The sequence below is a fragment of the Diabrotica virgifera genome, chromosome 5 (assembly GCF_917563875.1).
Source record: "Diabrotica virgifera virgifera chromosome 5, PGI_DIABVI_V3a".
In the NCBI taxonomy this organism is placed as follows: domain Eukaryota; kingdom Metazoa; phylum Arthropoda; class Insecta; order Coleoptera; family Chrysomelidae; genus Diabrotica; species Diabrotica virgifera.
The window spans coordinates 168300511-168326260 of NC_065447.1; the positions used below are offsets into that span (position 1 = coordinate 168300511).

The window sequence follows — 25750 nt, forward strand, 5'->3', positions numbered from 1 at the left end:
ATGATACATTCTGATTCTGATTTAACGCCATAATTGGAAGGTTTAAAATATAATTAAAAAATAAATATTTTAAGTGGAATAATTTAAAATGATTATTAAGCAGACACAGATAATGGGTGGAATGCATATAACGTAGTAGATGCTGTTGCTTCAGCAAATAGTATCTACTTTGTAGCATTTTCTTTTATATAAAAGTGTGTGCTTTTGTTGACAAGAACTTACTACACTACAGAAGTACCTACTGCTGACCTGAAGTATCTACTACTAAGCGTTGCGCCAGCCGTGTTCGCATCACAACAATCGTGATGGGACTAGTTTTCCATGTGTTTGTGATTTGTGAATTCACATTTTTAGATACTTAATCATTAGAATTGTATTTATCTCTATTATGAGTAAAAATGAGTAACTCAGACAAAAGAGTTACGCGAGGATAAAAATGAACAATTGTTATTTGTTTATCTTCTTGAGAATTATTAAATTTTATTTGATGAAAGAATTACCCAAAAATTTAGTACATTCTTCCTAGTTTGTAGATTTTTCTAAGACGCACGAAGTCGTTCATCCACCAACTTCACTTAAACTAAGAAAATACTACTAAACTAGCAAATACTTCAAAAGCGTAGAACATTCTTCTATGTATCTGGAAAAGAGTAGCATATCCTACGGAGGAAAATAAATGATTTGTAAGTATAGTAAAAACTTCAAAAATGTAGCACATATTTGAAGCATTAGCATATACTACGTTTTATGCATTCTACCCAATAATAATTTTATCAGAATCATTTATTTGTTGTGAGGTAGTAATATCTCCGCTCATAATTCAAAATAAAATATTTAAAAAAATCCCGGGAAATCTGTAAGAATTCCCGGGAATCGGGATTTCAGGTTTTTACTTATTTTCCGGGAAATTTGTCCCGGGAATTTCCCGGGAATGCAGCTCTATGCCTATACCTATGTCTCCGTGGAGAAAAGTTATGGGGCAAAAAACAAAATTGCTTTCTTTCGTGTTTTTTTCTTGCTTGTCTTTTGAATATATTTTTGTAAAAAACATATTTTTGACTTTAAAATGTGATATTTAGATATTAAATTTAACCTGGAACAATTTTCCTGAAGACGAGTTTGTACCAAAAGTGCATAAACTTATCCTAATTCACCCTCCTAAGCACTCCGCGGTTTTTTCAAATCTAGAGATCCATTGACCATATGAGGCAATAAAATCCCGTTTACGATGTAGTTCCTTTCAGCTCTCTTATTTTGAACATAATGAATAGCCTATTTTGCCAGTATTCTAAAATGCTAGACTTGGAGGTAATATATTTATAATTTAGAATAGTCGCCATTTAAAATTCGATTACACAAATTTTAACTGATGTTCCTCTTCAAACGTTTTTCCCACTTGTTACAATAGTTTGTGCTGGCTTTGTACGGCTTCGCTAACATTTGATTTTGTTTCAGTCGACAAACTCCCGCCAGGATTTCCCCAAATCACGCAATCACCGGCGACAAACAAAGTCGTGGAAATCGGCCATAACACCGTCCTGAAGTGCGAGGCGACGGGAAATCCCCCGCCGAAAATAATTTGGTTGAAAAATATGCTTCCAATCAATATCACCAGTCCCAGGTCAAGGTATTCCACCAGAGACGACATGCCAGGTAAATAGATTTTGTCCTATTTCCATCGATTTATGCAGTTATTGTGGTGCATTTTACTGAACTATGTGCAATGTGCATATGTTACAGTGGTTTTGAACAAAAAAAATAGATAAGCTTTACGTAAAATGATTTTCTGAAAAATAAATTTAAACAATAACTTCTGCTCTACCTTTTACGATTGTGTTATGTTTATTTATTTAGTTAGCGTATGGGGCTACATCACAGTTGAATTTTTGTATATGAGCAATGGGACTTATACATTTTTAGTTCAGAGAAATAAGGAAAAAAAATATCCTGTTGGCGACACAACCCCCTCCATGCCGAAACCAAATTTTTGAGTAGTACGGACATCTATAATAATAACCTATATGTTTCCTGCAGCTGATTTTGACGATATACATAGTTATAAACAAATGAAGATCAAAAAACGGTAAATTTTCGCTTTTTAAATCTATTGCCAAAAAGTTAAGCATTTTAAACAAATTTGAGAGTAAGAAACTCATAAATCGTAAAAAAAACTTCAATATGGTGTTCGCTGAATATGTCTATCCTTATTGGTTGCTTCGAAAATTACAAAATAAATCATAAATTTTGAGTTTTTATCAATATTCATAACTTATGTAAAAATTAACTTAGAATCTTCTTATTAAACGGAATGCTGAGACTTCTGGCGCTTAAATCATACCCTAAATTTCAAATCAATCGGTCAAATAGTTTAAAAGTTATTTAATTTGTTTATCACAAATTAATTTTTTTTTGCATCACTATAAGTCAAAAAATTATGAAGTTATATATATATATAGTTTAGCTCTCCAGGCCTAGAAGGCCCATGGCTTGGTTTACTATTCCTTTCCAATCTCTCCTATTTGCTGCTTTATTTTTCCAATTTGTGATTTTCAGTTCTTCTATGTCTTTTTCAACATCTTTCTTCCATCTGGTTTTCGGTCTACCTTTCTTCTTCTTTCCTCCTATTCCTCCCGTTAGTATTTTTTTGGGAAGTCTCGTGTTTGGCATCCTTTGGATATGTCCCAACCATCTCAGTCTTTGTGATTTTACGATCCCTACTATGTTTGGTTCACCATACATCCTCTCCAATTCCACATTTGGTCTTCTTATCCACATTCCATTCCATATCTTTCCGCCAAATATTTTTCTTAGGACTTTTCTTTCCCATACTTTAAGCATGACTTGCTCGGATTTGTTCATCGTCCATGTTTCACTGGCATACAAGACTATAGGTCTTATCACTGTCTTGTATATTCTTATCTTAGCCCCTCTAGATATGTTCTTATTTCTCAATAAGTTGTTTAGAGCAAAGATACAACGATTACCAGCCATAATTCTCGCTTGGATTTCTTCTTTTATATTTGGTCTCCTAGTGAATGTCGCTCCTAGATATTGGAATCTCTCTACTTCCTCGAATTTATATATTTTTGCCTCTGTGTTTATTGTCAGGTATTGTCCTTGTGTGTATTCTCGTTTTGTCCATTCCATATATTTAGTCTTTTCTTCGTTTATGTATATCCCTTTCTTTCTTCCTATCGCCTCTAGTCTTTTTAGTATTTCTTGTAATTCTTGTTTGCTTCTGGCTATCATTACTATGTCATCAGCGAATGCCAAGCATTGGTGTTTTCGTTGGTATACAAGTCCTGTCCTGATTTCGGCTTCTCTGATGACTATTTCAAGAAGGATACTAAACAACAGTGATGACAGTGGGTCTCCTTGTCGTACCCCTTCACCGACCCTAAACTTATCTGTTTCCTTTCCATTTATTTTAACCCTGTTCTCTGTTTCTCTGAGTGTAACTTTTACCATCTTTATTAATTTTTTACTAATTCCAATTTCACATAGTGCTTTGTATATTTCTTTTCGCTTAACTCTGTCAAAAGCTTGTTTAAAGTCAATGAATAGGGCCATTGTAGATTTTCCGTATTCGTAGCTTTCCGCTTGTATCTCACGCAGCAGGAAAATTTGATCCACCGTGCTGCGTCCTCTTCTGAATCCACATTGATATTCTCCTATGTCATTATCTATCTTTTGTGTTATCTTGTCTTTTATATGTACTGCAAGTATTTTATATGCAACGTTTAGTAGGGCTACTCCCCTGTAATTATGGCATAAACTTTTGTCGCCTTTTTTGTGAATTGGACACAGTGTGGCTTCAGTCCATTCTTTTGGTATGTGTTCTTGTTCCCAAATTTCTTTTATCAGCTTTTCCAAATGCTTAATTAGTACTGGTCCTCCATATTTAAACATTTCAGCTGTTATTTCATCCTTACCTGGGCTCTTGTTTTTCTTTAGTTTTTCTATTATTTCTTTTATTTCTTTTTCATTAGGCGGTCTTTCCTGCATTTCTTCTTGATCAATATTTTCATTCGGTCCTTCTTCTTCTTCTTCTGCATATTCTGTTGTGGGAATTTCATTTAGAAGCTCTTCGAAGTATTCTCTCCATCTGCTCAGTATTTCTTCGTCGCTTACTAAATTCCTTCCATTTTTGCTTTTGTAGTGTACAGGTTTTCTTTGGAACCCCTTTTTCTCATTTTTTACTCCTTGATATAAGTTCCTGACTTCTCCATTTTTATAGTTTTCTTCTATGCATTTCAATTTATCTTCGTTGTACTTTCTTTTCTTTACTCTTATGATTCTTTTAGTTCGTTTTCTTTGTTCGTTGTATTGTATCTCCATCTCTGGTGTTTTCACTTGCATCATTTTGAGTCTTAACTTATTTCTTTCATCCAGTTCTATTTTACATTCTTCATCAAACCATTCTTTGAATCCATCTTTTATATTTCTATTACTGACTTGCGCTGCTTTGGTCATACATACTTTTATTTGCGTCCATTTTTGTTCGATGTTTTCATTTTCTGCAATATTTTCCAGTTCTCTAGTGACTAGTCTTTCATATTTACTTTGTTCTTCTTCTGACAGTAGTCTAATAGGTTTAGTTACTTTGTACCTTTTTTTCTGTTGATTTCTAAGAACTGGTATAACCTGTTTAAGTTGTATTCCGACTATAAAGTGATCTGTGTCTGCATCCGGTCCTCTATATGTTCTTATGTTCTTTATACATTTTTCCATGTCTTTTTCGATGAGCACATGATCTATTTGATTTATGGTTTTTCCATCTGGTGATCTCCATGTTCCTTGATATATTCTTTTGTGTTGAAAGTACGTGCTCATAACGATCATGTTTTTTTCTTTTGCAAAATCTATTAAGAGGTGACCATTTTCATTCGTTGTTTCATGCAGACTATATTTTCCTATGGTGGGTGTGTATATTTCTTCCTTTCCTATTTTGGCATTAGCATCACCTAGTACTATTTTTATATCGTATTTGGGAATATTTTCGAATACTGTATCTATTTGACTGTAGAAGTCTTCCTTTATCTCTATGTTTTTCTCTTCAGTCGGTGCATGTATGTTTATAAATGTTATTTTTTGGTATTTTCCTCTTATTCTTAGTATGCATATTCTCTCTGAAATTGGTTTAAAGTCAACGATTAGATCTTTCAGCTTTTTGTTTACTACAAATCCTGTGCCTAACATTCTATTTTCGCCTCCGCTATTGAAAAATAAATAGTCATTTATTTCCATTGAGTTTTGGCCTAGTTGTTTCGTTTCTTGTAGTGCTACTATTTCGAATTTATATTTTTTACATTCATCTACTAGGTGTTTCAGTTTTCCTTCTTCGTATGTTCCTCTTACATTCCATGTTCCTACTAATATATGTTCTTTTATGGGCTGCTTTTCATTAATAATCTGTACATTTTGTCTATTTCGTGTACCTGTACTTTGCCATGTCATCTCCGTTATTTCAGTCTGCTTTCGTTGTATTGCTAGTTTTTTGGTTGTATATTTTTCTCTTTTATGAGTTGTTGTTGGTTGTTATTCCATGTCCATATTTCACCATTAATAATTAGCTTCTGGTATCCTATTTTTACATTTTTTCCATTATGCCTCTCTACCATAGCCTTGCTTCTAATTTCTTTCTGAATAATTCTTTCTTCTTTTGACATATCATCATTAATATAGATTCTTTCGTCCTTTTTGGTTTTTAATTTACTTTTATTTTTCATTACTTCTATTTTGTTTTTCACGCTGTTGAGTTCCACTATGACAGTATTTTCTCCTATTTTCCTTGCTCCATTTACATCTACTGAAACTTGTAGCTCTTTTTCCATAAAATTCTCCATAGCCCCTCGTAAAACTTTCTGATCATTTGTATCAATTTTTATTCCTTGTATTATTACATTTTTTCCCTTTCTTTCTCTTTCCAATTTCTCTATTTTTTTATTTGCTATACTAATTTCTTTTTCTAATTGACCTATTTGTTTTATAGCTTTTTCGTTTGTTTCTCGCAGCTTTTTTATTTCATCTTTGTAGCCGCTTTGTTGATCTTTCAGTTCTTTAATTTCATTCTTTAGTTGTGTGATTTCGTCTCCAGATCTATATTGTTCTTTTTTTATGTCTTTTATATCCATTGCTAATTCCCTCATCATTTTCATCATTTGTTCCATTCCACTTATGTTATCTTCATCTGTTTTTTGTGATGTTCTAGCTGTTATTTTTGATTTTTTGCTGGGATGTTCCTCCTCTTCCCTTCTCCTTTTCATTTCATCAATTTCAATTATGAAGTTACAGTAATATTTTGGATAGTTTATGGAAGAATAAGATTTAAACTATTAATTTAATAAAAAAAATGACAAAAAAATAATTCTAAATATTGCAAAATTATTTTGCAAAAACATGTGAATTTAAAAGGGGGGGCTAACTTCGTCTCTAATTGTTCTAGGACAATTGTTTTTCTTTTTAAATGTGTATAAAAATTCAGTCTCTCTAAATATGAAAAATAATTTTTATACGGGTAACGGTTAAAAAGTTATTCTAATTATTTATAAGTAAGCAAAAAATCGACATGTTTTTGCAAAATAATTTTACACTGTTTAAAATTACTTTTTGTCTTTTTTTAATTAAGTTAATAGTATAAATTAATGTTCTTCTTTCATAAACTGTCCGAAGTATTATTGTAACCTCATAATTTTCTGACTTATATTGTTGAAAAAAAAATTAATTTGGGATAAACAAATTAAATAACTTTTAAACTATTTAATCAATTGCTTTGAAATTGAAGAAATAATTTAAGCACAAGAAGTCTCAGCATTCTGTGTAATAAGAAGTTTCTAACTTAATTTTTACACAAGTTATGAACATTTATAAAATCTCAAAATGTATGATTTATTTTGCAATTTTCTAAGCAACAAATAAGGATAGTCATATTCGTCGAATGTCATATTAAAGTTTTTTATATTATTTATAAGTTTCTTACTCTCAAATTTGTTTAGAATGCTTCACTTTTTAGTAATAGAGGAAAAACGAAAATTTACCGTTTTTTGATCTTCATTTGTTTATAACTATGTATATCATCAAAATCGGCTGCAGGAAACATATATAGGTTATTATTATAGAAGTCCATACTACTCAAAAAATTTGGTTTCGGCCTGGAAGGGGATGTGTCACGAGAAAAATCTTATTTCTATGGACTATTTAGTATTAGTCCTGTCGCCAGGGGGGGGGGGGTACAACAGCCTCCTTTATTCAGATGGATATTTTTTTATGTATTTTGGCCCATAGAATACAAATTTGTTGGCTAACAGTTGATCCGGATGTCGATAAGATTGTTATAAACAAAGAATTTGAGGAATTACATAACAGCCATTTCTCGCAAAATAAACCATTTTTTTGTATTTTTTGGATCATTCTAAGCAAAAAAGTTGTTCTGACAAGTTTTTTTCGTAGGATGCATAGTTTTCGAGATAAACGCGGTGGAACTTTCAAAAAATCGAAAAATTGCAATTTTTGAACCCGAATAACTTTTGATTAAAAAATAAAATTGCAATTCTGCTTAACGCGGTTGAAAGTTCAAGCCAAATTATATCGGTTTTAATTATTTGCATTGCTAAAATTTTTTTTATTGTTAAACAAAGCTATAAACACCTGGTGCTTGAGTGATGTTTTCAATGATCTCTCATTTAAAATAGAACGAGTAGGTAGAGTAGGTACAAGTGCAAGCGAGGCAATTTCTACGCAGCATGCATTAAAACCCATTTATTAGGCACGGGAAACACTATATAAATTTTTAGCAATGCAAATAATTAAAACCGATATAATTTGACCTAAACTTTCAAATGCGGTAAGCAGAATTGCTATTTTATTTTTTAGTCAAAAGTTATTCGGGTTCAAAAATTGCAATTTTTCGATTTCTTGAAAGTTCAACCGCGTTTATCTCGAAAACTATCCATCTCACGAAAAAACTTGTACGAACATTTTTTTGCTTAGAATTACTCAAACTATACAAAAAAATGTTTTGTTTTGCAAAAAATCGCTGTTATGTAATTCCTTAAGTTCTTTGTTTATAACAATCTTATCGACATCCGTATCAACCGTAACCCAAAAAATTCGTGTTCTACGTGTCGAAATACATGAAAAAACTTGGGTAAGTCCATCTGAATAAAGGAGGCCGTTGTACCCCCCTGGCGACAGGACTATAGTTAGTATTAAAGATTACAAAGCGTAAGTAACAATATGTCATTTTTACAAAAAAAAATTTAATTGATAAATATATTATACGAGTAGGTACTCAATTGACTCTTTGGTATCCACAAAGAAATCGGACGGATTACCATGATCTAATCGAGAATTCATCCACTAGGTATTTAACGGTTTTTCTTGCAGCACTGTAATCGTAATTTGGAGATAATATTTTCCCCACCTGAGTCGGAGCACCCTCCACAGTTTATCCTTATTCTGTTCAAAGTGGCCCAAATTCGTCTTAGTTGGTCCTGGTTCCGGGTGTCAGGTAGTGCATTCTTCTCCCAGTTTTCTCTCCAAAGACGGTCGGTTATCTTGAAGTTCATTTCAATTAGAAATCTTGCAGAATTTACAGGATAGTTTCTTCAACGAAGCATACGTATTATTGTGTCAATAATACTAACGTGGAGGCGGAGCACAGGATCATCGTTAATTTTTCTATATTCCCGACTATGGCATCTTCTCGGTGGGAGTGTGAGGGGGCTATGTGTCTTAGTGCTGATAGCTAGTACGTTGGCGTGTTCTTTATTCTATCTGATACAATGCGCAATCCACCGGTTACCACATGTGATACCGCATAGCTCTTGTAGAATATTATTTCATGTTCTAAGTTTTGCAGTCGTCTTTGTATGATGTCCTTTAAATATTAGAGTTCTATCGAGTATCACACCTAGATTTTATGGGTGTTTGTTATGGCTGAGCAGTATGTCCTCAAATTAGATATGTTTGATTGGTAATTGACTAGTCTGTTATTTAAATGTAAGCACGATATTTGCCGCTTGACGCCGTTGCGCTGCAATTTCCAATGGCGGATATATCCTCCAAGGATAACCAGGTTGATTTTTAATATTTGCTCAGTAGTCTTCAATTGTTTATGGCAAGTATCAAACGGGGAGTGGTCTACACATCCGAACTCTTTTGAGGTGATTTCGAGCATGTCTGCTAAAGAGTAGGGGGCCAGCATCAATTCTTGCGGGAGGCCATTGTTCAGTAGTTTCATTTGCATAATGATGACTTGGAAGTTTCTATTGCATAACATTGATGACATCAGTGATCTTCTTGCAAGGAATCGCTCGAATTATAGACCTGGATCCCGCGTACCAAAAAAAGTTGATTAATAGCAAGCTGAAAATTTGTTAATAGCTTAACGGTGTCTAGTCGGACAAACTTTGATGTATGGGAACACTGGAACAGGGGAAGTTTTAATTGAGGAACAGCTTAAAAATTTGAAACGTCAGACTACGAAAACGTTCCATGTATTTTGTCGGACAGAACTTCCAATTTATTTGTTACCATTTCATTAAACTCTCATGCAAAAATCAGACTGGTGTTTGGGCATCACCAACTGGGCATTTTAATAAGTGGAACACGAAGAATATGTCAAATGACAGGAATCATGTTGGTTAGTAATAGCAGTCTGGTTTTTGCATGAGAGTTTAATGAAACGGTAACAAATCAATTGGATGTTCTGTCCGATAAAATACATGGGACGTTTTCGTAATCTGACGTTCCAAATTTTTAAGCTGTTCCACAATTAAAACTTCTCCCGTTCCAGTGTTCCCGTACATCAAAGTTTGTCCGACTAGAGACCGTTAAGCTATTAACTAATTTTCAACTTGCTATTAATCAACTTTTTTTGGTACGCGGGATCCAGGTCTATTAATTTATATATTATCCCTTTTCTTCACACGGTATCGTACGCTTCTTTTAAATCAATGAAAACGGTAGATATTTTTAGTTGTTTTTGAAAACCTGTTTTTATATACTTAGTTAGGACTAGGGCATGGTTTGTATAAATGTGGTTTGGTCGAAATTCTGCTTGTTTCACAGATATATGTAAAGGTATTATTTTGCTAATTCTATTATATAGCATTCTTTCAAAAATTTTGTAAACTATATTTAGACGTGAAATTGAACGGTAATGTCTTAGTAAATCGTTGGCTTTCCCTGGTTTTAAAATGGCGACTATTATTGCTCTTTTTAGTTGATAAGGAACATTTCCCGTCTGAACAATATCTGCGAAGGACTTTTCAAGCCATTGTCTAGTAAATCTGCCACTGTGCTTTAGAACACAGCATGCATACTATCAAAGCTAGTGAATTTTCTCCGGTTTTCATTTCATTAAGAGCTTCCATGATTTCTTCACAGGTGAAAAGAATGCAATAATCTGTTTCAAGTGGACAAGTGGATTTAAAATTCTTGAGGTTTTTTTAACTTTAATTGTGTGTAAGCGGTTTTCTCCACATCTTGCTTGAATGCTGCATAGAAAATCAATTCTTTCTTCGTTTAATCCTCTCAAATAAATGTTTATCTTATCAGCGGTGAACAATAATGAGTCTCTAATATATCCTTGATCAAAAAGTACATAGCATTTTATGTTCTTCGTATATGAATAATTCTTCTATTAAATAATTGATGGATTCGACCGTTACTTGATGGAAGTTCATTTTATCTCACAATAAAACACTGAAAAACGTTTGTTTTCTATATAGTACTGGATCCCGCGTATGAAAAAAAAGTTGATTAATAGCAAGCTGAAAATTTGTTAATAGCTTAAGGGTGTCTAGTCGGACAAACCTTGATATATGGGAACACTGGAACAGGGGTAGTTTTAATTGTGGAACAGGTTAAAAATTTGAAACGGTCAGACCACGAAAACGGCACATTTATTTTGTCCGACAGAATAGACTTAAACTCTCCGAACAGAGATTAAACTCTCATGCAAAAATCAGACTGCTATTTATCACCAAATGGGCGTTTTAATGAGTGGAACATGTAGAATATGTCAAATGACAGGGATTATGACAGGTGATAAATAGCAGTCTGATTTTTGCATGAGAGGTTAATCTCTGTTCGGAGAGTTTAAGTCTATTCTGTCGGACAAAATAAATGTGCCGTTTTCGTGGTCTGACCGTTCCAAATTTTTAATCTGTTCCACAATTAAAACTACCCCTGTTCCAGTGTTCCCATATATCAAAGTTTATCCGACTAGACACCCTTAAACTATTAACAAATTTTCAGCTTGCTATTAATCAACTTTTTGTTCATACGCGGGATCCAGACCTAATACTTCCACAAAATTTATTACAACTATGTTATTACTAAAGCTGTTTCGGCAAAGTGCCTTTCTCAAGTGATATATTTTACAATGTGTTTGCCTTTTTAAGTCTTTAATTGAAGAGGTTGAGGAGTGGGGAGCTGTTTCATGCTATGGTAGGCTGCTAATTTATACCCATACTGACACAACTATACACAATTCATCATCCCATCCTACACAACACAAATTAGCAGCCTACCATAGCATGATGCATAGACTGACAGAAATTCCTATGACAAAAAATAACTTCGAGACAGAACTAAATATCATTAGACAAATAGCAGTAAACAATGGCTATAACGAACAGTTAACAACATTTTAAACCAAAAACTTCATAAGAAAGCCTTGAAATTAGTGTATCCACCACCACAGAAAGAACCCAGTACCTTCTGCTCTCTCACATATACTGGCAAAATAACAACAAAAATAGCCAGATACATAAAAAAGAAAGGAATAACACCAGCTTTCAGAACTAACAACAACTTAAGCAAACATATTAAAAACAATAAAAGCCGAAAGAGAAAGCAACTACAGAGTGGTGTGTACAAACTAACTTATGGTGACTGTCCGAAAACTTACATCGGTCAAACTAGCAGAACTTTTGACAAACGGATAGCAGAACACAGAAGGGCTTTCAACAATAGAAAAACAGACACTTCTACATACGCACTTCACCTTCTAGATCATAATTATTCTTTCAATGAAGGGTTTCAAATTCTACATATTCAAAATAAAGGCTTTAAGCTATCACTTTCAGAATAAATGGAAATTAATAAATTGAAAAATACAGATATAATTCTGAATGACCAACTCGAGACAAACAGCTCCCCACTCCTCAACCTCTTCAGTTAAAGACTTAAAAAGGCAAACACATTGTAAAATATATCACTTGAGAAAGGCACTTTGCCGAAACAGCTGTAGTAATAACATAGTTGTAATAAATTTTGTGGAAGTATAGAAAACAAACGTTTTTCAGTGTTTTATTGTGAGAATTCTTCTATTGTTTTAAATTTTCACTTGTTTATATTCTTGAAAAGGCTCATGTACAGCATTTAACTCCATTCTCTATTTTCTAATATATTATCTAGTCAGTCACATACAAAGCGGTTTGACATCAATTACATGATTTTCGTTAATTTCCGGTAAGTGTCGTTTATAGGATTGTATATAAGTCTGGTACGTGATTTAGCTTACTGCTATTATCATAAAGACATTAATAAAGCTGTCAATTTTTTTCTAATAAATTTAGTTTGGCCCTGAGTATTAATCTACCATTTTAGTCCAAGGAAATAAGCAAAAAATATCTTGTTCTGGACACTAATTAATCCAGGTACCTGACAACTTTTTTAGATATTATAAACATCTCTTCTTTTGATGCCTATTCGTTTCTAATATTGGCTATAATTATTTTATTAACTTATATTTTAATAGTTTAGAGAAATAAGGAATAAAAATATACTGTTGGTGCCACAACCCCTCCAGGCCGAAACAAAATTTTTTGAGTAGTATGGACATCTATAATAATAGCCTATATATAGTCCGTCCGCTATAACTTTTCCCATGCGGTACGATTCATTGTTAATTAAATTAAGTCGGAACATAAATTGAAACGAACGTCGACGTGTATATACATTTTGTATACTGTATACTATACAGGGTGAGGCAGATAAAAGTCCTATTAGAAATATCTCGAGAACTAAAGGAAACAGAATCATGAAAATTGGAATGAAGGGGTTTTGAAGAGTGATCTCTTTAATGAAAATATTTTCATCGATTTGCTACTTCCGGTTATACCGGAAGTGGCTTATAACTTCATTTTTTTAAATGGAACATCCTGTATATTTTTGCATTTTTGGATTTTCCTGGATGTCTTCTTTCTTAAAATATGAGGTTTTGTAATGTTGTACAGGGTAGTTTAAAAGATAATTACGTTTTTTTTTTCTTAATTTCCTAGCAACATTCACACCCTGTAGAATTGTAGTAGTTTGACATCAAAAACTCTATTTATGGTCAAATGATTTTTAATATAGTCTACTATTGTTAAAAATTGTTAGTATAGCTAAATGTTGAATTGTACTATACAGGGTTGGTCGAAACTCGGAAAGAGTATTTTCTGAGTTTTCTTAAATGGAACACCCCATACTTTATTATTGTAATGAAATGATATTTTATGCTACTTTTTTATTTCTTAAGCATTCCCTATACCTAACTGCTTTAATTTGTGAGTTATTGGTGATTCAAGCCAAACATTAATTTCAACAAAAAATACGTGAAATTTTATAAGGTTGGCCGTGAAAATATTTAATCACAAATAATTTTTCGGAAATAAATACATATTAATCTAGACTGATCTTTAAAATTGCCAATAATGAGCTATCAAAATACCTACGTAGTTAACATTCTTCGCGCGACTAACAATTAAGCACAAATTAAAGCATTTAGGTATAGGGAATGCTTAAAAAATAAAAAAGTACCTACCATAAAATGTCTTTTCATTGCAATACTAAAATACAGGGTGTTCCATTTAAGAAAATTCAGAAAATCCTCATTCCGAGTTTCGACCAACCCTGTATACTAAAATTTAACATTTAGCTATACTAATAATTTTTAATAATAGTAGACTATATTAAAAATCATTTTAACATAAATAGAGTTTTTGATATCCAACTGCTACAATTCTACAGTGTGTGAAAATTGCTACGAAATTAATAAAAAAACGTAATTAGCTTTTAAACTACCCTGTATAACATTACAAAACCGCATATTTTAAGAAAGAAGACGTCGAGTAGAATCTAAAAATGTAAAAATATACAGGGTGCTCCATTAAAAAAAACGAAGTTTAAAGCAACTTCCGGTATAACCGGAAGTGGCAAATTGATGAAAATATTTTCATTAAATAGATCACCCTTCAAAACCCCTTCATTCCAATTTTCATGATTCTGTTGCCTTTAGTTCTCTAAATATTTCTAATAGGCCAGTTATCTGCCTCACCCTATATACTACATACATCGGCGTACGTTTCACTTTCTGTTTTGACTTAATTTGATTGAAAATGAATCGTACCGCATAGGAAAAGTTATAGCGGACGGACTATATGTTTCCTGCAGACGATTTTGATGATATACATAGTTATAAACAAATGAAGATCAAAAAACGGTAAATTTTCGATCTTTTAGTCTATTACCAAAAAGTTAAGCACTTTAAACAAATTTGAGAAAAAGAAGCTCATAAATCGTATAAAAAACTTCAGTATAGCGTTCGCTGAATATGTCTATCCTTATTGGTTGCTTAGAAAATTGCAAAATAAATCATAAATTTTGAGTTTTTATAAATATTCATAACTTATGTAAAAACTAACTTAGAACCTTCTTATTACACAGAATGCTGAGACTTCTGGTTCTTAAATCATATCCTAAATTTTAAAGTAATTGGTCAAATAGTTTAAAAGTTATTTAATTTGTTTATCCCAAATTAATTTTTTTTGCAACACTATAAGTCAGAAAATGATGAAGATACAGTAATACTTTGGATAGTTTATGAAAGAAGAAGATTTACACAATTAATTTAAAAAAAATATCAAAATATATTTCTAAATATTGCAAACTTATTTTGCAAGAACATTTGAATTAAAGAAAGGGGGCTAACTTCGTCCCTAATTATCCTAGAACTATTGTTTTTTTTTTAAATGTGTATAAAAATTCAGTCTTTCTAAATATGAAAAATTAATTGAAGTTATTCTTCTTTACGGGCGTAATGACGGTGAAATTTTATGTGGGAAAACCTAGCGACCGGGCGCATGCGCATTATAACTTTGTTCTGATTGGATGTTCAAATGACATGACAAAAATTATCCAATATGGCAGCTGTGGCACAGCTGTGGGACTGTGCATGGTTTGGTTATAATGTATGCTTGTTGCGTTTTAAAATTTGTAGGAAGAGAAACAACAAACAAAAAGTTAGTTAATGGTTATACTGCCTTTTTAAATAGTTTTCATATTATATTTTTGGACTTATTTACATAGAAGAGATGATTGTTGCATGCCAATTTAAAAGCTCATCAAACTGTGCCTAGTATGAGTGCCGCAGATCTCGCTTATTCAAAGCTAAAGAATCTTTCACTGGTAAGTGTTTTATAAATAGTTGATCAAATTTTGTTATGATATTTGAACATAGCCACTTTGCACGACGCAAGTGATTGCGAAATTTATTAGTCGTTATACGGGCTCCGATACCTACCTTGAACCTACCAAAATACATAAGTAGTATGTAATACTTTTATTTACATAATTTGATAACCATCAAAATTTCTATCAATATTCACCTAATATATTGTCTTCTTACTCTATGTTTTGTTGTATTTTTTCAATTCTAAATCATTTCAATTCAAAATCAAAATAATTTGATTTACATAAGTTAAAAATGTCAAAAGATTAATCTGTTTAGTTAGACGATCTTCGCACATCATGACAAGCTGTCTCTGTGGCGAAGTTTTAATGAGGGTGAATCCCAATACAACGCAAATACCAACCGCGTGGTAAGTTGGTTCGAATCCCAATAGAAACTTTTATTTTTTTATTTTTTTTATACATTTTATGATTTTAAAGTATATTTATTATATAATTTTATTTTCAGAAAATGCGTACTTAGTTAAAAATTTTTCCGACAATTAATGTTCAGAAATCATTTGTGGCATTTTTAATGTGTTTTTTTGCACTGTTTTAATAAAAATGTTTGAGAAGTAGTAAGTATAAATTAATTTAATATTTAAATAAAATATAAATAAAAAGTTTATTAATTTCGTTTATAATCATATAATCATATAATAGAAGTATAACTTCTTACGTGCGTACAAGGTACACACACATTCTTTTTTTTCTATGGGTAACGGTTAAAAAGTTATTCTAATTGTTTTTAAGTAAGCAAAAAATCGACATATTTTTGCAAATTAATTTTAAAGTGTTTAAAATTACTTTTTGTCATTTTTTTTTAAATAAGTTAATAGTATAAATGTTCTTCTTTCATAAACTCTCCGAAGTATTACTGTAACCTCATAATTTTCTGACTTATAGTGTTGCAAAAAATGAATTTGGAAAAAACAAATTAAATAACTTTTAAACTATTTGACCAATTGCTTTAAAATTTAAAATATAATTTAAGCACAGGAAGTCTCAGCATTTCGTGTAACAATAAGGTTCTAACTTAATTTTATCATAAGCTATGAACATTAAGAAAATCTCAAAATTTATGACTTATTTTGCAATTTTCTAAGCAACAAATAAGGATAGACATATTCAGCGTACGCCATATTGAAGTTATTTATATGATTTATACGTTCCTTATTCTCAAAGTTGTTTGGAATGCTTCACTTTTTAGTTATAGACGAAAAAACGAAAATTTAAAGTTTTTTGATCTTTATTTGTTTATAACTATGTATATCATCAAAATCGGCTGCAGGAAACATATATGTAGGTTATTAATATAGATGTCCATATTACTCAAAAAATTTGGTTTCGGCCTAGAGGGGGATGTGTCACGAGAAAAATCTTATTTCTCTGGACTATAAATAGAATAGTTGTTGTTCTAGAGAACCATTTCCTCAGGTTTTTTAACCATGATATTTTTCTTCTTCCAGTCTTTCGCTTTCCGAACGAATACTTTGCCTTGCAGGATTACTTTCAGTAATCTGTATTTAGTGGCATTTCTCATTATGTGCCCGAGATATTCTAACTTTCTCCTTTTAATGGTATACATCACCTCCCTTCTTTCCCCATTCTTCCTAATACGGTCTCGCTGGTTATCTTGTCCGTCCATGATATCTTTAGGACTCTCCTGTATAGCCACATGTCGAAAGCTTTCAGTTTTTTCTCCATCACTTCAGTGAGTGTCCAGGATTCAACTCCGTAGTATAATATTGAGGGAATATAACACCATAGGGGCCTTACTTTTATCTCCAGATTAGGGTTGTGGCTTTAAAAGAGTTTGGAAATGTTATTGAATGCACCCCTAGCCTTCTCTATTCTACATTTTATTTCTTGTGAGTGATCCAATTGTTCGTTTACTATTGTTCCAAGATAGGTATACTGTTTAACTCGGTCCACTAATGTATTCTTGATAAGCAGTTGGGCGTCTCTAATTTTATTTTTGCTGATGATTATAAATTTAGTTTTTGATATATTTACTTGAAGTCAAAATCTTTCACTTACTTCATTTACTTTGTTTATTAGTTGCTATAAACTGTTCAAACTGTCTGCAAAAATAACGGTGTCGTCTGCATAGAGGATGTTGCTTAGGCGTTTTCCATTTAAGCGCATTCCATGTTCGCAATTTTCCGAGTCTTCACTAAATAATTCTTTTGAATATAGGTTAAATAATATAGGTGAAAGTATACATCCATGTCTAACGCCTCGTAAAAGTTGGATCGCTACCGTTGTTTCGTTTTAAGCCTATAGAAAGCAATTCTACCTGTTTCCTACCAAATGTTCGGAGCCGTTTTTCAATTATTACCAATTTGGTGCAAAAACCGCAACCTTAAGGTTTTTTGCACCCCATTAAAAAGCTAAATAGTTTATAAAATTGCATTTGATTTTTAAGAACATATAAAAGCTTCAAAATGTCGATTTTTTATTAGTATTGAGGTATTTAAAAAGCTCTAAAAATTTCAAAACAAGCCATCAATTACCTAGTTTAAATATTCTATTTGTTTATTCCAGGTAACTTTTTTACAATACCATTGGTCAAAAAATGATGAACACACGGTAATTTCACGCATATCAAATGAAGGTTTAAAACTTAGGTCATACAGTAGCGATCAACAGGTAGCAAAAGCGCGTTCCAAGATTTCGGCTGTAATTTTGAATATTTTTTCGAGATATTTGGCACACGTATTCGTAATATAATAGAGAATGGCGGTACAGAGCCCAATTTGAAAAATATATTAATATGTGGAAATTACTCTGTAATTAAATACAATATTAAAAAGACGAGCCTGTACCGCCATTAAGAACAACAAAAAAATACACTTTCTTCAAATAAACTTTTTTATCCGATGCCTAGATTTTGTGTCATTTTGGAACTACTAAATTTTTTATTTCATTAGTAGTTCCAAAATGACACAAAATCTAGGCATCGGATAAAAAAGTTTATTTGAAGAAAGTGTATTTTTTTGTTCTTCTTAATGGCGGTACAGGCTCGTTTTTTTAATATTGTATTTAATTATAGAGTAATTTCCACATATTAATATATTTTTCAAATTGGGCTCTGTACCGCCATTGTATATTATATTACGAATACTTGTGCCAAATATCTCGAAAAAATATTCAAAATCACAGCCGCAATCTTGGAACGCGTTTTCGCTACCTGTTGATCGCTACTGTTTCCTCTTAAGCTATCACTATGTATAAAAAAAAGGTTCAAAAATGATTTTTGTAACCAAAAATAGTTTTAAAAAATTACTGTTATTTTTTAGATATACATACTCCATCAATTAGAATAACTTATAAGCTATTATTTTAAGATGAAATATTTTCCAGTATTTAAAACGCTGGCAATTTTACACAAATTTAAACAAAAAAAGGGGCGCTTGCTGTTGCTCAACTGTCATCAATACGCCTAACTTCACGCGTAACTTTGATAGGAAAATTATAAAAAAAAATATGCATTGTAATCCAGATCCTGTAATTTTTTTAGCATTATAAAGTGAGTAATGTTGTTCTGAAGCTATTTTATTGTGGCATTTTTGCAATTAAATAGTTTTGAAGGGAAATAAGCCACAATTTTGCTAAAAAAAATAATTGTATTAACGTTTCGACGCCCAAATCGGGTGTCGTTGTCAAAATACAAAAAATATTAATGAATTTAACAAAAATGTTGTTGCTTAGTAAAAAAATTCTTCTAATTTATTTAATCTGACTCATTTATATCGGCAATTCAGACATATATTACACATTTTAAAGTAGAATACTTTAAAATGATATTGCCAATATTTATGAGTTGCGTTCCTGGGACGACTTTACCGAAAGATAGTTCATTCGATTACATGAAATCAACCCCGACTTTATGCTTTAATTATGCTAAATGAAACCAATTGTGTCGCAAATTCCTCGGTAGAATGCAGTAGGCTGTGGTTACCCATACTAAAAGAGGAAGTCAATAGAAAGAAAATACCACGATTGGTAAGTCAATAACATATCGAGTTAATACATATTTTATATTTTAGTATTATTTATATAACTAGTATTATTAATATTATTTATAATTTAAAATAACATATGTGCATATTAAGGTCAGAATTTGGTATTAGTTTTGAGAGTAAACTAAAGTAAGACCTAATACTGACGATGTCGAGATAGTATTACGGGGTTTTTTTTCCTGGTTTTCCCTCGTGATTTACTATGAAATCTCTAACGCGAGAATTTTACTGTCACCACTGCATGTGGTTGTCTTTTTAAAGACGGATCATTTATGATTTTTTTGTGACGGATATTCTTGAGTTGGGGTTTATTTCATGTAATCGAATGAACTATCTTTCAGTAAAGTCGTCCCAGGAACGCAACTCATAAATATTGGCAATATCATTTTAAAGTATTCTACTTTAAAATGCATAATATATGTCTGAATTGCCGATATAAATGAGTCAGGTTAAATAAATTATTAGAAAAATTTTTTTACTAAGCAACAGCATTTTTGTTTAATTCATTATTTTTTTTGTATTTTGACAACGACACCTAAATTGGGCTTGGAAACGTTAATAAAATCATTTTTTTAGTATAATTGTGGCTGATTTCCCATCAAAACCAGTTAATAAAGTGATTACATAGACATACATAATTTTTTGTTGAAATTACACCTTCAGGTTACTGTGCACATTTCGTAGACTCTACAGATAAGGTAGAGTCGTGTTGATGAACTGTAGCCCAAAAAAAAAGAATGTGTGTGTACTTTGTATGCACGTGAGAAGGTATACTTTTATTATATGATTTCTACGAAATAAATATACTTTAAACAGTTTATTTGTATTTTATTTAAATATTAATTTAATTTTAATACTTACTACTTTCCAAAAAATTTTATTAAAATAATACCAAAAATTAAAAAAAAAATAGGATTTGAACCGGATTTGAACCCGGGACCTCTCGATCTATAGTAGAATGCTCTACCACTTACCTGTAATCGCTATATTTAGATGTTTTCTCAGACATAGTGACAAATAAACCAAGTGAAGTATAATTATAAAAATGTTTTATCTATCTATCTTTATGTAAGCGAGGTTCCTACAGTCTCTGCCGCTTCTCTAATTTCGACCGCCATCGTTTCCTGTTCATCCCTTCGTCTTCTTTGATGGCTCTATCTCTAATGGTGTGCCGTATATTTTCTTTCAATAAAAAATCTTTTAATAAACTATTATTAAAACTGTTATCACTATTATCCATATTTAGCCATACTGCTCACACTCCCTCTTAGGAGAAAATTGACTCATCCCAGATACATACGTATCAAAAGGATTGAGCTCTGGTGGGACTCTTTCCGTGTTATCGAGCCCTAGTTGACTTGGTATGCTGGAGTATCTCCCAAAAATTTTCGTACACATCTGGCCGTCAAAAATAGTAGAGCTTTCTGCATGGTCTTATAAAGATGTTCGTTTAGACACAGCTTTTTTATATTTTCTATGGAATGACTCCAGTAGTAGACATAATAATAACTACTTTATTAGATCGTTAAAATTATTTCATATATCATTATATTATTATTTAAATTATTACCTTATTCCCGAAGAAAGCAAATCCAAAGATACAAAAATTATAATAAATATATTGACTAAAAATACTCATATTCACACTTCTTTTCACACTTTGTTTGCACTGAAACATACATTACTTGAAATATTTAACAGGAACTCCATACTGGATACTACCTGTGTACGCATGCGCGTTAGTTTTTATAAAAATTCACTCTCAACATTTTTCCCAATCGCGCCTAAAGAAGTACAACTTCAACAAAGTTATTCTAGAACGATTAGGTAAAAACTAGGGATAATATTAAACTTAGACAGCATTTTCTATGACTGCTAAAAATTAAGCTGCACTATTTTTTAGTGTGGTATGTTTATTTATATAGGGGAGTTCTTTCAAACAAGAGAAAGTTGTCTTAAATAAAAATGTAGTAGGTTTAGTTTTTTCTATATTTTAGTAATTTGCCTCATTCTCAAAAGAATTGTGAGCATACTTAGAAGGAAATAAATAGGAAATAATTTATCGTACTTGAAGATTTTGGATTACAGAACTCTCCGAAGTAGCTAAAAGCTTTTAAACGGATGTTGCAGATACAAAGATCGGAGAAGCACAAATTTGTCGCAACGGTATGTGGACTGTAAATAACTGCATTAACTAAAGTACAATAAAAAACTTTTGAATTCTTGAGGAAAATAAATATTGTTAAACTGCATTAAATAAAAAAAGGATGTGTGTGTACTTTGTACGCACGTAAGAAGTTATACTTCTATTATATGATTTCAACGAAATCAATATACTTTAAACAGTTTATTTATATTTTATTTAAATATTAAACTAATTTTAATACTCACTACTTTCCAAAAAATTTTATTAAAACAATACCAAAAATTAAACCAAGAAAAGAATAAAACACACGCAAACACATTGAAGAATGAAACAAAGAAATGATTTCTGAACAATATTTGTTGACAAAAATTTTAAGTAAATACATATTTTCTGAAAAAAAATATAATAAATATACTTACAATCATAAAATGTATAAAAAAAATTAAAACCTTGGGAATTGAACCTGCGTCTACAAAGTTGTTAGATTTTGAACTCACCGCAGAAATTAGCTAGCGAGACATTTAAATGATGTGGGAAGATATAACAAATAAACGTTTTAAACTTTTTTGACAGTTGCTTATTCTCTTAGTTTAATTAAATAAGTTTGATTTTTGCGGAATTAAAATATTAAAATACAACAAAATATAGACTAATAAAGCAATTTATTAGATATGAAGATTGGTAGAAATTGTATTGGTAATCAAATTATATTGTATTGGTATAGGTACCTACATTTTCCAAATAGGTATGTAGGTCCTAATATTTTATTACAATACTGAAACATTTAAAATTACGTAGGTACCTGTTGCTTTTAAAAACTGTTTAAAAGTCACTACAATTATAAACTTGCTTTTTGTGTCTGTCCTCACAACAATAAATACTAATATACTACATACAATTTGTTTACCCATAACCATTGACGTATTAATAAAATAACCGACATATTCTTGTTGACAGGTCATTGTAATTACCCAGTCAGAGGATGTATAACGTTTAAGATGCGCCGGGTACCAAGATTTTGATGATTTCGCGCACATATAAATTTACTCCCAACGCGACTAAAGAAGTATAACTTCAAAAAAATCAATAATTTTTTCTGGTATTTATGGCATTGGTTAGGACCAATTAGCCAAATTCTGTTGAGTTTATGAAGTGATTGTCATGACCATGATACATCTTGTGCATAATAAATTTATTAGCATACATAAGTAAGTTAGTAGTAAGTTAATTTTACTTGCACCGCTTGTCATTGAAAAAGTCTCATTTGGCAAGAAGTGTTGTTAATTCTGTATTGCATTTAGATTCATAGCAGCCAATTTGAAATATTTAAGCCAGATATTAAAAGAAATTATTGTCGTATGAAAAACACAAATAGGGAACGTACAACACAATAAATCTTTACAGTAAATAAAATATTGCTTCGTCAAATACAAAAGAAAATATCGACTACCCTTAAAATAATAAACAAACAAACGATGGTCCACAGTAAAACCAGTAATAATGGTTTCCCTGTTTTAAAAAAAAAGTGTATACTTCTTTACGAAGAACTGACTTTCTAACCAAATCCAAGACTCAAGTAAAGTTGTGAAAGTAATTCGACGTAAAGATAACCACAGTTTTAGTGACTTCAATCTAAATGAATATGATATACATAACTGTTTTTATCTGAAAATAACATTATTGTTTTTACTATTTTTTTTACAATGTGATTACATTTTCTCATTCATTTTTTCAGTCATTCTAGAGCTGTTATAAAAAAGAAAAAAAAATGAAAGGGAGTTTATTAAACGTCATTTAATATTTACATCTTAAGTTATCGTCCCGTACAAACTGCATGACGTGTTGTCCTAAGCTTTTTAATATGGGATTTTTACTAAAAATTTTACTAAAAAAATTACGGTATGTATATGTGTTACCGGGTCTACTAATTTGGTCTAGGAAAAACTAATTTGTCCTAAACGCGATAGAATAAACTAGTTTAGCCTAGGCTAATCTATTTTATTCTGATATTAATACTGTACTGATTTACGCGGTTGACTTTACTATTTTATTATTTATGTTTTTAAGCACTAAGTTTAATTTAAATAAAGGAAGACTTACTTTATATTATTTTATTTTACAGAACTTATTTAATTTATTTAATACTTACAAATAACTCAAACTAACACATCTAATTTATTTACAATCTCAAATTTATGATTTTACTAACTAAAACATAATAATAATTAACGAAGGAAGTGAAATAAGTATATTAAAGTGTGTAAATGTATTTATTTCCTTAGCTAAGCGCTTTCGACTGAAAAGTCATCTTCAGAGCTAATGGCAGCTCGCATCACTTAAAAATGGTTGGGTGATACCTTTACTATGACCAAATTTTATATGTTTGTAACGTCTCAGTGATGGTTTTTAATGTTTTACAAGTACCTACTATTAAAAATTAAACTAATTTTCATCGTCAGGAGTTGCACAACTGACCAAATTTTCCAAATTTCTTAATGAGATGCAAACACATACAAACCGAAGTAGCCGGTACTTTTTATACCTTGACCATTAGCTCTGAAGATGACTTTTCAGTCAAAAGCGCTTAGCTAAGGAAATAAATACATTTACACACTTTAATATACTTCTTTCACTTCCTTCGTTCATTAAAGTGTGTACAAATCTATCAGTCTTTCAACTATAATAATAATTCCAATAACTAATACATTTCAAAATACACGGCAAACAACTCGATTCTAAATACAATAATTATTATGCGTCGATAACTGACTGTCCTGCTAAATGAACTTTTCGTTCTTATAAACTTCGGTATCCCTCCTTCCGAATGCCGTGGAAAGGAATGGTTTTCTCTCGTAACGACGAGAAGCTTCGGAAAGAAATAGGCCAGGTTGTGAGCGGCTATAAATAGTGTCACAATACGGACACTGCAGAATAAACTAGTAAGGCCTAATTATAATCTACATACGAAGACAAAATTAATAGAAAATATGAATAAAATACTCAGTAATCTGAAAATAACCATATTTATTAACACTATAATGATTAGTTGTTAAAACTAATGGACAATTGGGAATACAAACAGTCATACTATAAAAAATAATCACTGTTTTTAATAGAAGCAATGATTATACCTCAATTATAAACATTATTATTTACTTTTCCACGGGGTGCTTTGCTGACACTTAGAATTGCAGAGTATCATTGCACTCCTGCACTGGTATCAGTTTGTGGAATATTTTTTGTTGCAGCCGCATTTGACAAAATATTGTCCTAATCCAACTGAATCCCTCGTAGCTGCAACCCTTAACGATATATTAGAGCCTTAGTTTACATTTGCTACCTCTTAAAATGTTTGATGACAAATGTCGAATTCTGAACTGAAAAAAAAAATTAAAAACATATGAGAGATCTAATATCCTAAAAAGTTAGATAAGTTATTAAGTAAGAAAAACTAAAACCCAGAATATATTTCCTGAAGTAGGTACACCAAGTTTGGTCCCAACCTTGAGGTGTAGGTACTTCAGAAACTACATATATTGTGAGTTTTATTTTTTTACTTAATAGTTTATTTAACTTTTTGGGGTGTGAATGTGTAAATGTCTCTAAAAGATTTTTAATTTTTTTTCAGATCAGAAATCGACATTTGCTAACAATTTTTTTTAGAGGTAGCTGATGTAAACCAAGTCTATGAAATATCGTTAGGGGTTGCAGCTACGCCAGTACCAGTTCGATTAGGACAAGGTTTCGTCAACTGCAGTTCCAACAAATCTGTTCAAATGTTCAATGTTCAACAAACAGATGCAAGTGCAAGAAGGTAATGATACTCCGCAATTCTAAGTGTGCCCAAAACACTCCAATGAAAAATAAATAATAATTTTTAGAATTGAGGTATAATCGTTGCTTTTATAAAAAAAATGACACTGATTCTTTATTATAATCTAATTGTTTGTAGGTATTACCAATTATCCATTGGTTTAAACGACGTGACGAATCATTATCGATTAAAGTTATCAACCAGAATAATGTTATCTGTGAAGAGTGAAATTGGTAAAAAGTTCCTCTAGTTTTATTAGAAAAT

The 25750-nt window shown here is 31.3% G+C and overlaps 1 protein-coding gene across 1 annotated transcript in view; it reads left to right on the top strand.

Moving 5' to 3' along the window:
* Positions 1–1442: 1442 nt before the first annotated feature.
* The window catches only part of LOC114324331 (tyrosine-protein phosphatase Lar), a 574734-nt gene continuing 550426 nt past the window's right edge, over positions 1443–25750 (top strand). Inside the window, exon 1 of the mRNA XM_028272137.2 lies at positions 1443–1653. Coding sequence (XP_028127938.1) covers positions 1593–1653 — 61 coding nt within the window. The 5' untranslated portion in view covers positions 1443–1592. The remainder of the gene's footprint in view (positions 1654–25750) is intronic.